Source organism: Hypomesus nipponensis, chromosome 23 (assembly GCF_054491055.1).
Source record: "Hypomesus nipponensis isolate SF chromosome 23, ASM5449105v1, whole genome shotgun sequence".
NCBI lineage: Eukaryota > Metazoa > Chordata > Actinopteri > Osmeriformes > Osmeridae > Hypomesus > Hypomesus nipponensis.
Window position 1 is genome coordinate 9,739,841 of NC_140383.1, and position 12,874 is coordinate 9,752,714.

Below are 12,874 nucleotides of genomic sequence, written 5' to 3' on the forward strand. Positions count from 1 at the left end.
GGCCTGAGGATAGGGACTTCAAACCAGGCCAAACACATCCCCTGTGTGTAAATGTGGGCTGCAGAGTGTTTGTGTGTGTGTGTCGAAAGGGCACAGGAATCTGGGTTAGAGTGACTTTAACTTTGCCCAGGATAGTCGTGGCTATCTCGAGTGCAGTTAACATCCCTGTCGTTGTGTTCAATGGGAGGGAGACTTCTCGTTGACATTGCAGCACTGTGTCCCAAGAAAACCTTCACACCTCCAGACTGCTGTCAGTCTGGTTATTCGGTCACACGTAAACACGCGCGCGCGCGCACACCCACAGCATCTCGAAACGAAATAACAGGACTTGTGACAAGCTCCCGCCACATACTCTAAATGCAAATGGGGGTGATTATTCCTGACAGACAGACAGGCAGGAAGGCTCTCCTGTGATTCGTCCTGGGTGACAGCGACGGCAGGCAGAGAGATGAGCTTGTCATTTAGGCACGGGGAGGACACTCCTAAATTACCAATTACACACCTTGTTCACCCTGATGTGGGGATGGCACACGAGACAAGGAGATGAAGGTCTGCGCATGTATGGTGTGTGTGGGAGTGAGAGTGAGAGAGAGAGCGAGAGAGCGAGAGAGAGAGAGAGAGAGAGAGAGAGAGAGAGAGAGTGCACCATTTAGATTCTCCCCTTCACTGTTCAAAGTGAATCTCCTCTCCCTGCCTGTTGGTGCGGGAAATGTGATGTACTTACCTTGAAGTGGGGCAATTTGGGCCAAGCTGTTTCAACAACCGACATTCAAGTTGCCTACGGACAGTGCGGCGACGGGAGCCAGAGTTGTGGGCAGAGACGAGCAACGTTTGTTTTAAAACAAAGGCATTTATTGCAAAAATGCACTTAACATGAAAAACCAACCAACCACGGGTCATCAGTACAAGACAATGCTTCATGATCACATGGTAGAGAGCTGGCCTCCCCAGCGCTGGGCATGACACGGCACCAACGGCCTATAAATATTCTGCACAATATATATATTCATATACTTTCTTTTTTTGTTGTTGCAGTAGCCTAATGTAACCCCCCCTCCCCCCCAGAGCTAGGCATGAGAGCATGTCTCTGGCCCTTTCTAAAGTCTCCTTGGAGGTAAAGACACAAGTCATCTGTCAGGTCAGTTGACGCACATAAAACGTTCCCCCCCGATAAAACCTATAGAGAAATGCCAGAATCGAGACGGCCACCGGTGTTGTAATCTTACTTCCTGTCTGAGTGGTGCGTCAACAGGAAGTGCTGTTACCCCAACGAGGAGGACTTGTGCATTAGCTCCACAGAGACGCTGACCACCTGCGAACCGACTGGAATAGCATATTTGACTTGGATGTTTAGTACAGCTGAGCTGTGCTTCATTGACTGTTAGTAGAGCTTTGACTGTGCAGGAAAAGTGCTGGTTCTCATACAGACATTTTAGACACAACGTTTGAATCACAACACAAATCCAAACCGTTTAGACATTCTGAAGAGGAGAGGACGGGGGTTGGAAGCAGACATTTCGTACAAACGAGAGGCCTGTCAAATACTGAGGGGTTTCAAATGGAAAAAGTGGGAGTGTGTGTCATGGGGTAAAAGGGACTCGAGTCCTAGCCTGTGGCCCAAAGGCTCATGGGAAGCTCCTAATCTCAGTCTTAATCTCAGAGCCTTTCATTTCATCTCATCGGCCCAGACGGGTGGGATTACCTCCACTCCCATGCCTGCTCGGGCACCAATCAGACAGCTGCAGGCTGGGCCTCTCCTCACGTCCCCTCAGGACCCTGCAGGAACATGGCCGGGGCTGTGGATCCACCCAAGGTGTGGCTGTGAGCTCTCTCTCTCTCCCCTCCCCCACTCTCTCTCTCTTTCTCTCTCCCCCCCCCTCTCTCTCCCTCTCTCTCCCTCTCTCTCTCTCCCCCCCTCTCTCTCCCCTCTCTCTCCCCTCTCTCTCTCTCTCTCTCTCTCTCTCTCTCTACTCTCTCTGTTGTGGGGAACACGTCTGAGTGAAAACCCTCCTGTGTTCGCAGGCTAGTTGTGCTTCTGTTCCGCCCCGTTTCGCTCAGCTGTGCATTCTCTGTGCTTTCTGTTTCCCGTGTGCTCTTACTTGGGGTCCGTCGCTGTGTGCCTGTGTCTTCTCGTGAGCTTTCCGGGGCGGGGATAAAGAACTGGGACTTCAAGCATACCTCTGTGTGTGCTAAACCAACGAGAGCCTGCCGTGTCTGTGTTCCAAAGGTGGTGTGTTACCATGGAACCGTGAACTTGTTTCATCCCCAGTATTGAGCTGCCACTGACCTGGCATTGAGAGATTTGTTTATCGCTCATTTGCTCTCTGTGACTCACTCTCTCGCGCGCACACACACATTCTTGTATTGTCACACACACACATGCAGACACACACACAGACACACACACACACAGACACACACAAACTCATTTCTTTAAACACTATGCTGGTTTCCCACTTGTGTGGAGATAGGGGAGGTTTGCCAGAAAAGTCATTATGTGCTTTTAGCACCAGCTGCTCAAACACACATACACACACACACTCACACACACACACACACACACACACACACGCACACACACTGAAGGTGGCTGAAGCACTAAGTTTCAAGGTGTTTTTTTTCTCTGGGACATAGGATTAAAGCTCAGCCTATGACCCACACGTCAGACGTAGAAATTCACAAAGCAACACACCAAAGCAGTACAAAAATACTCATCAAGGTAGAGATCGGGAGCTCCGATAGAGAATGGCAGTAGTGATGGTAGTGTTTCTGTCCTTCTGCGCTCCAAGAGGTGTGCCCTTCAGTAGCGGATGATGTCCACATCAAAAGTCCATAATGATGGATGTTTGTTTAAGGACCCCTCCCATAGTTGTCCTGGGAGTGCCTGACTATAAAAGCTGCCTGGCTCCTGTGTGGCTGGTTGGAGCCAGGCTGGCTATGTGTGGACGTGTTAGCTGTGACAGTGTGTCTGTTAATATGTGAATGCCTGTTTTATATGTTTTGTTTTTTTGTTGTGCTTACAATATGTGTTCATATATATGTATGTGTGTATGTATGTATGTATGTATGTATGTATGTATGTATGAATGTATGTATGTATGTATGTCTGTGTGTAATTGTGTTCAGAAGCCCTCCACAAAGCTGCCAGGGAAGAGGCCAGTGCGCCCGGTCCTCTGCAGGGTGCCTTTGTACCAGCCGTCCTCCCTCTTCTTATGGACAAACACCACGTCCCCCTCCCTGAGCTCGATCTCCGCCTCACTCTGGGGGGGGTAGGGGACCACCACGCGGTACCTGCAGGGACACAAGGCAGGGATGGGGTTGGCGTCCCACTCTGACACACACACACACACACACATGCCACCTCCTCCCGCAATCCCTCCTAGGATGCCTCTTTTCACAGAGTTTAAATTGGGACCGAGGCGAGTTAGCCTGAGAAAATTATAACTTCAAAACACCCCAAATGACCACCCTTGAACCCAGAAAGGCCGTTTGGTTTTTTTCCCCCATATCTTCAAGCTGCAATCTCTGTCATCACATACCAAAACACAGTGCGGCGGAGGATTCCGTGGTTATGATTAACAGTGAGCTGTAGCCCTGAGACAGCTGGACAGACGTGGGGAGATACAAACTGCTCTAAAGCTCACAATCAGTCAGGGTCTCTCTCTCTCGTAGGTAAACGTTTCACAGATGCACACAGATTTATGTGGTTTCTGGAGAGGGTTGGGTTGGTCGGAGGGTGTGGATAAGCATTCGCCATTCTCTCTCTCTCTCTCTCTCTCTCTCTCTCTCTCTCTCTCTCTCTCTCTCTCTCTCTCTCTCTCTCTCTCTCTCTCTCTCTCTCTCTCTCTCTCTCTCTCTCTCTCTCTCTCTCTCTCTCTCTCTCTCTCTCTCTCTCTCTCTCTCTCTCTCTCTCTCTCTCTCTCTCTCTCTCTCTCTCTCTCTCTCTTTGTGTGTGTATTGATTTCCCGAAGGCACATAGATTTTGTGTGTAATTACATGGACCATGCTTTGGGCTCTCTTGTCCAGTGTCGGTTGTGTGTGTGTGTGTAAGAGAGTCTTTCTTAAGTGATCACTCAAAACAAAATCTATTGATCATCCCAAGCTGTAAGTCATTGCACGTAGGAACCGTTGAAGGACAGATCATCGTCGACCATTGTGAGGCCCGCAGGCCATTATGTGTATCTTGCAGGGCTCCATTACTCCCTCCCTATCCCTCACACACACACACACACACACACACACCAGATAAAATGGTGCTGTGCTGTGCATAGATTGACTGAGCGTGTAGATAATGGGCGGTGTCCTGAGGTGTGGTCGTTCGTCGTGGTGTGGGAAGGGGAACCTCGGGTGTGCGCGAGCAAAAGAGAGAGAGAAAAAGACAAGACGGAAAGTGAAAGACAGAGTTTGCGTGCGTTTGTATGCGTGTGTGCGTACGGGCGCGCGCGTTAGAGTCCTCCAGATCTACCTCTCTCTGGAGAGGGGTTTTGGCTCCGGTCGTAGAGCGAGGAGCGCGTTTCCCGAGCGGGTTGTCGGCGGGGACAGGGGGAAGTTGAGATCCAGCGATCCCGACTTCCTGTGCAGTGGTTCCAGGCCCATGGCCCCCGCCATCTCACTCTCGATGGGACAGGAGCCCGCCCGCCCGTGGGCCTCCATCGAGCAGGAGCCGGCGCGGCCGTGGCTGGAGGAGGGGCGCGCGTCGGTGGCCGTGGCGCCCGTGGCGAGTGACGGGGGCCGAGCGTCGTGGGTGGGAGGGGAGGAGGGGGGGGAACGACTCTTCTTCTTGGCGGCCGCCCCGGAGAGGAGCTTCAGGAGTCCCCCTGCTTTCTTCTCTTTCTGAGGACGGACAGAAGGAGGGCGGGAAGGAGAGAGGGAAGGAGAGAGGGGTGGAGAGAGGGAAGGAGAGAAGGGAAGGACAGGGCAATACGTTATTCTCGCATCAACAGACTCATGCCATCAGTCTCCAACCAAAGAGACTTGCTGACGTGAGGTGTAACCGTGAGGCAGGCAACCGGAATTGTTGTGATCGGATGCCTGTGTCAGTCCAGCCACTAGGGGGTAGCATATGCCATAGTATACTCTTGACGTTTGATTTAATTAAGCGGTGCATTCTGTGCGAGGGAGAGAGACAGGGTGAGGGGAAACGAGTTGAGGGGTTGGGTGGGGTGAGGGGGGTGGGGGGCTTGGTGAAGGGTGAAGGGTGAGTCAGACCCAATTATCGGTGCATAATCAGCATGGGGGCATTGAGGTGTCTATCGGAGTGAGCACAGCGGACCTGAAACCCCACAGCGCCTTACACAAACACACACTTATACGCACACCCACACACACACACACACACGCCCCCCCCCACACACACACACTACCCCCTGGAACTCACATCTCCATCTCCACCAGTGGAAGATGCTAGACAGACAAATCAAGAGAAAAAGAGAGAGGGAGGGATAAAGAAAGACACGAGAGAGCGAGAGGGAAAGCTCGAACAATTACAAGCTGCTCTGACAAAGTGACTGACAGCCGGGACAATGACTGGCGATGACTGTAACATTGTCTGCCAGTTAGCTTTACACCAGCTCTCTCATTACCACTCGGCCCATAAATGGGTGTTAAAGCTACTTTTCGGTTTGTAGTTTGGGGAGCTGCAGTGAGCTTACCTCGCTCCATCTCCCTGCGGTCAGTCAACACTGAGGCAGAACGTGGAGATGAAGAGAACCAGAGTATCCATCACTGTCCCTTCACTTCCCTCAACCTCCACTTACACAGTGCTTGAGCACAGAGACTGGCCTCCCAACTGACAGTCAGCTGGTCAGGCCGTCAGTCATTGAATTAGTCACTGAGGCAGTGTGTGTGTGGGTCCAGGTACTAGTCACTGAGGCACTGTGTGTGTGGGTCCAGGTACTAGTCACTGAGGCAGTGTGTGTGTGGGTCCAGGTACTAGTCACTGAGGCAGTGTGTGTGTGGGTCCAGGTACTAGTCACTGAGGCAGTGTGTGTGTGTGTATGCCACCAACGCTCACCTTCTCTGCTTTCGGGGGAACAGCCCCCTGGGCGTTGCTGTGGGAGGGGCCGGGACACGAGGCATCCCCGTTGAGGAGAGCGGCGGAGGTGTTGGGAGGGGTGAGGCAGGAGAGGGGGGAAGAGAGGGGATGGAGGGGGCGCCCGGCAGGGGAGGAGAGAGGAGAGGGCTGGAGGGAGGGTCCAGGGGACACCATGGAGAGCGGGCGACCCGATTGGCCTTGGGAGCGCGAAGGGGAGGAGCTCTGGGGTCGAATAGGGGAGATGGCTGCTGTGGGACGCTCTGGGCTGCCGGCTGGGGGGCTGTGGACTGAGGAAAACACACACACACACTGTGGTCATTATAAAGCTGTCATGTACATTACAAGGTGAACTGCTGTAGCAGAGCGTAACTATGGCGTTGATACTGGGCACCTGCTACAGCCATGTATGACCAGTGTGGTTGTCAGGAGCCTTTTAGGGGAAACACATAACAGTCATGTGACCAAGCCTCCAGACTCATAGTCATAGACGATAATGGAGGCCAGATGTGACTGTCTGAAAGAGCATGAGCGAGAGCGCGCGAGAGAGAGAGAGATAGAGAGAGAGAGACAGAGAGAGAGAGAGAGAGAGAGAGAGAGAGAGAGAGAGATAGAGAGAGAGAGACAGAGAGAGAGAGAGAGAGAGAGAGAGAGAGAGAATCAACAAACATGAAAGATGAAGAATTTGAAACTCTAACAAATAGAGACAAAATGCTATACCCAATAGGAGAACACAGCCTGATTAAATCATGTGGCAACCTGCCATACACTCATGATGTTATTATGTACAGTATGTATTTACATTTCATTTGCTTTTCACAGTACGTAATGTTAATTTGTTTGTTGTATGTAAGCTCTGGGGGATATTGAAAATTAATCTTAACAAGCCAATGAGGCTGTTGAAATTCAGTTAAGGAGAGAAAGCAAAAGAGATGGATAGATAGATGAATAAAGAGAAAGAGAACAGGGAGGTGAAAGGAGCGAGTGAGGCAGCACTCTGGACTCTATCATTACGCCTCCACAAAACAACAGGCGAGTGATGTCATCGAGGAAGGAGTATGTGTTTGTTCATCTGTTTGTGTGCATGGCCTATTAGTGTGTGTGTGTGCATGTGTGTGTGTGTGCTCGTGTTATTCCTGGCAGTGTTTCTACACTGTACACTCATGAGACTCCCAGAAGGAACCTTAAACACCATCACATGTTCTTACTGAAAGAGAGAGAGAGAGAGAGAGATGGGGGGAGGGAGACAGAGAGATGTACAGATAGAGGCCGCATACAGACCACATCTAGGCCGTTAGCAGACCAGTGTTCTCGACGGTTCTGATAGCAAAGCACCAGAAGGTCAGACAGAAACATTACCAGTAAAGCAGGTAGGCTTCATCTTTGCTACTGGGCTGTTGAACCCTCAGGGCAGAGTCACTAGAGCTGAAGGTGCGTGTGTGTGAACGTGTCTTACCCAGCTGCAAGGCGGAGCGAGCCTGGTTCACCGTCTGCTGCCCAGAACGCAGGCAGTTCTTCAGCTGGGCAGCGGCCGACTGCGGGGAGGAAGGGTTGCTGGAGTGGGGAGGGGAGGGGCGAGAGGAGGGGCCCGGGGAGCCGGGGGAGGAGGGGGGCACGGCCCCTTTGCCCCCCTGACCCCCTCCCACCTGCCCCGAAAGACAGGGACCTCGCGAACCTGTCACCACAAATGGAGCCCTGTGGAGAGAGAGAAAGAGAGAGAGAGGGAGGGAGAGAGAGAGAGAGAGAGAGAGAGAGAGAGAGAGAGAGAGAGAGGGAGAGAGAGAGAGAGAGAGAGAGAGAGAGAGAGAGAGACAGACAGACAGACAGACAGAGAGAGAGAGAGAGAGAGAGAGAGAGAGACAGAGAGAGAGAGAGAGAGAGAGAGAGAGAGAGAGAGAGAGAGAGAGAGAGAGAGAGAGAGAGAGAGAGAGACAGACAGACAGACAGACAGACAGACAGAGAGAGAGAGAGAGAGAGAGAGAGAGAGACAGAGAGAGAGAGAGAGAGAGAGAGAGAGAGAGAGAGAGAGAGAGAGAGAGACAGACAGACAGACAGACAGAGAGAGAGAGAGAGAGAGAGAGAGAGAGAGAGACAGAGAGAGAGAGAGAGAGAGAGAGAGAGAGAGAGAGAGAGAGAGAGAGAGAGAGAGAGAGAGAGAGAGAGAGAGTATAAGAATGAGCAGGTTTACAGCACCAACGTTGGAGGAGGTGCACAGCAGGAAGACTTCCTGTAGAGGTAGGCCTGCAGATATCCATGACATCACTGTCCAATCATCCCTCAGCAGTTTCCTTCCAGCACCAAATCCTCCAGAGTCACCCGGCGGCCCGACGCACACTGACAGGCCAGCTCGTACACGGCTTTACGACGAGCGTTAACGTCCAACCAGAGAGCTGAGAACGAGAGTGGTGACCGGGGGGGCTATTGACCATGTCTCCATAACACCCTGGTCCTCACGGCTGTACATCGACCTCCCTTCACTGGGGACAGAAGCTATGGCTCATGCACCGAGCATGTCACGTGCGCATGGTTTGCGTGTGGCGGGGGTGGTGGGCGGGGGGTGGGGTGGGTGTTGTGGGAGCGGCTGTGCGAAGCCAGATTTCAAGCCATGTCTATCCTCCATAGAGGAGCGGAGAAGCCAGTTCCTTCCAACAACCAACATGGCTGCCAAATCCATAAGCAGGACGCCGTCCAATAACAAATCTCCTCTAAAAGGAACACAGAGCACTGCTCCTCCCACTCCTCCCACTCATCCCTCGTGTCCCCTCCTCCCCTACCCCCCTTCCCCACCTGTCCATGGTGTGTGTGTGTGTGTGTGTGCATGTGTCTGTGTGTGTGTGTGTGTCATTCCAGCTCTGGCAGGCGCTCATTATCATATTGAGAGTTTTGGAGGCTGCAGTGCAGAGAGTGGGGGAGGAGGAAGAGAGAGAAAGAGAGGGGAACAGCGAGAAATATACGGAGAGGGAGAGAGAGGGACGGAGAAAGAAAAAGAGGTAGATAGAAGGAGAGATAGACAGCATGTAAGTTGAGGGGGAAATGAACAGAATGGCCCCTTTGGCTCTCTGCATGTCTCAGTATGAAGTATCCGTGTCAACTCTACTCTACTAGGCTCGACTTCTATTCTCAACTCTTCTACCTAACTGAGTCTCTTTCTGTCTCTGTCTCTGTCTCTGTCTGTCTCTGTCTCTCCCTCTCTCTCTCTCTCTCTCTCTCTCTCTCTCTCTCTCTCTCCCTCTCTCTCTGTCTCTCTCCCTCTCTCTCTTACACCTACTCTCTCTCTCTGTTCTCGCTCCCTCTCCCTCTCCGTCTTGGCTGTGCATTTGTAGAGAGTTGTGTAACCAGTTTCAGCGGCGGCAGTGAAGCAGTCACTGACGGTGGCGGGGGGTTCCCTGCTGTGTGTTCAGCCATTGCAGGTCCCTGGCGTCTGCAGGGGGTTGACTGGCTCACATATCCAGCAGGCAGCCTCCCCCCACCCCCCCAAAATCCTCCTGCTGTGAGCACATTACCACTACGGGTCAGGAGATGATGATGATGACCAGGAGACAATATGTCACTGCATATTATTTTTCCGGCTGCTGCCGGCATTCTACCCCGGTGCTACAGACGGTACTTTATTGAATCCACTCGATAAAGGACTCAAATTAGGATGACTATTATAAGGATGAGAACACTTCTGCAGCCACCCCCCCCCCCCACCCCCACCGCTCCCCCTAGTCACCCTGTCTCACCTGGACACAGGCGTGACGTAGTTCCCAGGGAACACTCCGGAAGATGCGGTCCTCAGCGAGGTGCCTTTGAACCAGCCGTCCTGACACTTCTCTGTGACGCGGTACATTTCCCCCTTCCTCAGCTCGAGCTCATCGGCCTTCTGGGGCTTGTAGGCGTACAGGGCCAGGTATCTGACACACACGCACACAGACACACACATACCAGCACACACTATCGCATGAGACACAGTTTACCTGCAATATGTTTCGGAACGTAAAGGCCTTTCCGAGACACTGGGACAGACTGACTATACAGAGTGTTTACATGCATCGCCAGACACACACAAGCTTGTTTATCAGTAAAGATTTGGATACAGACTTACCTGGCATCTGAATGTCATTTTGAATGTACATTTCTTTCTTGTTTAAATGTGTATGTCCTGTGACAAGCTTATGGACTTAACACCAATAATAAGACTGAGAGTAAACAAGGTCTAAATAAGCTGCCTATGGGTTACTATGGTAACAGGGTGCGTTTTCCCCATGGCAACAGGGCTGGTTGCCGGGTCAGGATGGAAGCATTCGACCTCATCAGCGGTACAACCCACACCGGAGGATGTGTGTGTGTGTGTGTGCGTGTGTGTTAAGAACGTTATTGAATGTGACAGCCACCTAGCATTGGCTTCAGCTATGCCTTACCCCACAGATAAAAAACAATCAATTCCAACCACAGCACCACTCTAACTCAACAACGTACAACATTCCTCCTCAGCCTGTCCTAGCTCTGCAACAGCCCTCGCAGGACTTAATGCGACAAACATCACCGCACAATACTGGTATGACTGTGCAGTCCTCATCTTTGATTATCTGCTGCGCTCCCGACATCCACCGTTTGTTTGTCGCTCTGGATGAAAGCATGTGCTCAACGAATCCGAACGCAGATGTGTGACATCGTCGAGGGGCGACCGAGGAGTGTGCGCTCCACTTACATGTTGAGAGGCAGCTGGACCTTGGCGTGGGCCAGGAGTTCAGACGTGACTGACGCCACCCTGGGAGGAACCAGAACACCCACAGAGGAGGGGGAGGGGCCAGGAGGGGAGGAGTCCTACACACACACACATAAACAACCATTCATGAAAGTTCATTTTTCAGGAAGGTGTTTTTCAGGGCATTTCTGCTGTACGGGGAAGGACAGTGAAGAATGACAGGAGATGTAGGGGAGGGACGGTGGTTAGGACACGCTCCAATGGCCTAAAGCAGATTGAAACCCAGGCCCCTTCAGTAAGACCTCAGCCCACGTGACACATGACAGGTGAGTCACCCCATTCACAAAGTAAATAAAAAACACTATAGGTACGTAAAACAAGCACACCATCGCTACATAAACAAAGTCCTCCGTAGGTATGTTTCCATGCATGTGGAAGTCTGGTCGCATGTCTGAACATGCTATGTCATGTATTGAGGGGCGGTCATGTGTGTGTGTGTGAGTGTGTGTGTGTGTGTGTACCTGTATGCGTGCAGCAGCCCTGGGGTCAGAGGAGCTGATGAGCACAGGGTGGGAGATCTCCATGCTGTGTCTGTTGTTCAGCTGGGCCGTCCTCTGGGTCACGCTCAGGGCCGTGAACGAGTGGCGCTTCTTGGCGTTCTTCTTCCCCTCGCCCCGCCTGTGGGGCGAGGGGCCCCCTCCCGGGGAAGGGGAGGGGCTGGGGGAGGGGCCGGGGGAGCAGGGCCCCAACGGGGGCCCGGGGGACGGGTCGGAGCTGGGCCCGGGGACGGGGGCGGGCGCGGGCTTGTCGATCTCCATCAGCTGCTTTGCGGTCTCGTTCAGCTGCGAGGGGAGAACAGGACGGGTCAAGGGAAGGAGATGGACGCCTCGTCGTCGATGACGTCTCTTTGAGCGCCTCGCACCTCCCGATCCTCGGGGGGATCGCTCGGTGCCGTTGGCAGCTCCGCAGATAAGCAGCACGCCATCGCACATGCCCCCGACCAGCCGTATGGGGGGGGGGTCATTCTCAGCATGACACGCGTTCTCGGCGCACCCGCTCGCTGACGGACACGCCCCTTCCCGGAGCGAACCCTTTACACGGCTCCCACGGGCTCCGCGCGAGAGGACGCGACGTGCGCTTTGTCGTGCAGCTGCTGTCGGAGAGCCAATTAGAGCTGGGAAGGATTTTTCTATTGTCTGCCTCTGGATAGACACTTACAGGTGGAGTCTGGAGATCTGCCCGGCAACAACACGGTCTCTGAGTCACACACACACTCAAGGAGACGGCGAAGCACGCGCACACATTTCGGGAGCGCACACACGCACGGACACACGCACACACAGACACACGCACACACAGACACACACACGGCAGGCTCTATCAGTCCAGAGGGCACAGGGTGAGACGTGTTTTTCTGTCTCTATCTCGCTCCTGCAGTTACTCCTGCACGAAGACACATACATGAAAATGCATTCCAATAACAGGCATGTGTGTACGTGTGTGTGTGTAGGTGTGTGTGTGTGTCTGTGCATGTGTGAGAGGATGGGCCAAATGCGGTTCAATGTTTAAGATGTCACATTTCCATATTAATAGTTATGCTAATCAAACCTATAACATATGCTAATGAGTGTGATAGATGGATCCTGCAGTGATAACACTTTCTTCTCTCAGGGGACAGGCATAGACAACACACAGTTAAGGTCATAGACCCACTTGACATAACCCCCCCACCACACACACACACACACACACCAACAGAAGGACAAAGCAACAAATAACTTCCCTGATATTTGGTCTCAGATAACAAAATGACTTCAGCAGTAATGAAAACAATGGATGAAATCTGATGTTTATAGTTTTTCCACAACAAAATGCCACATAATGTGTATCTGCTATGTTAAGTGTGCATGAGTGTGTGTGTATGGGTACGTGTGTGTGTGGGCGTGTGTTTGTGTGAATTCTTCCCCAGAAAGAAACTATCACTCGCTAAGTGCTTTTGGCACAATAAGAGCTCTTTGGTCATCTTTCATCTGTTCGGTACTGTGCTTACAGAACCGTAGACTCTGTGTGTGTGTGTGTGTGTGTGTGTGTGTGTGTGTCTGTGTGTGTGTCTGTGTGTGCACAGTGGCTGGTTTGTCCTCCCCTTAGTAAGA

General features: G+C 52.3%; 1 protein-coding gene across 1 annotated transcript in view; it reads right to left on the bottom strand.

The window, feature by feature from the left end:
- Positions 1-1,940: 1,940 nt before the first annotated feature.
- Positions 1,941-12,874, bottom strand: part of LOC146234142 (E3 ubiquitin-protein ligase SH3RF3-like) — a 43,887-nt gene continuing 32,953 nt past the window's right edge. The window contains exons 4-10 of the mRNA XM_084689373.1: positions 11,243-11,563; positions 10,725-10,840; positions 9,757-9,927; positions 7,488-7,726; positions 6,014-6,321; positions 4,466-4,833; positions 1,941-3,291 (exon numbers count right to left, since the gene is read on the bottom strand). Coding sequence (XP_084545499.1) covers positions 3,123-3,291; positions 4,466-4,833; positions 6,014-6,321; positions 7,488-7,726; positions 9,757-9,927; positions 10,725-10,840; positions 11,243-11,563 — 1,692 coding nt within the window. The 3' untranslated portion in view covers positions 1,941-3,122. The remainder of the gene's footprint in view (positions 3,292-4,465; positions 4,834-6,013; positions 6,322-7,487; positions 7,727-9,756; positions 9,928-10,724; positions 10,841-11,242; positions 11,564-12,874) is intronic.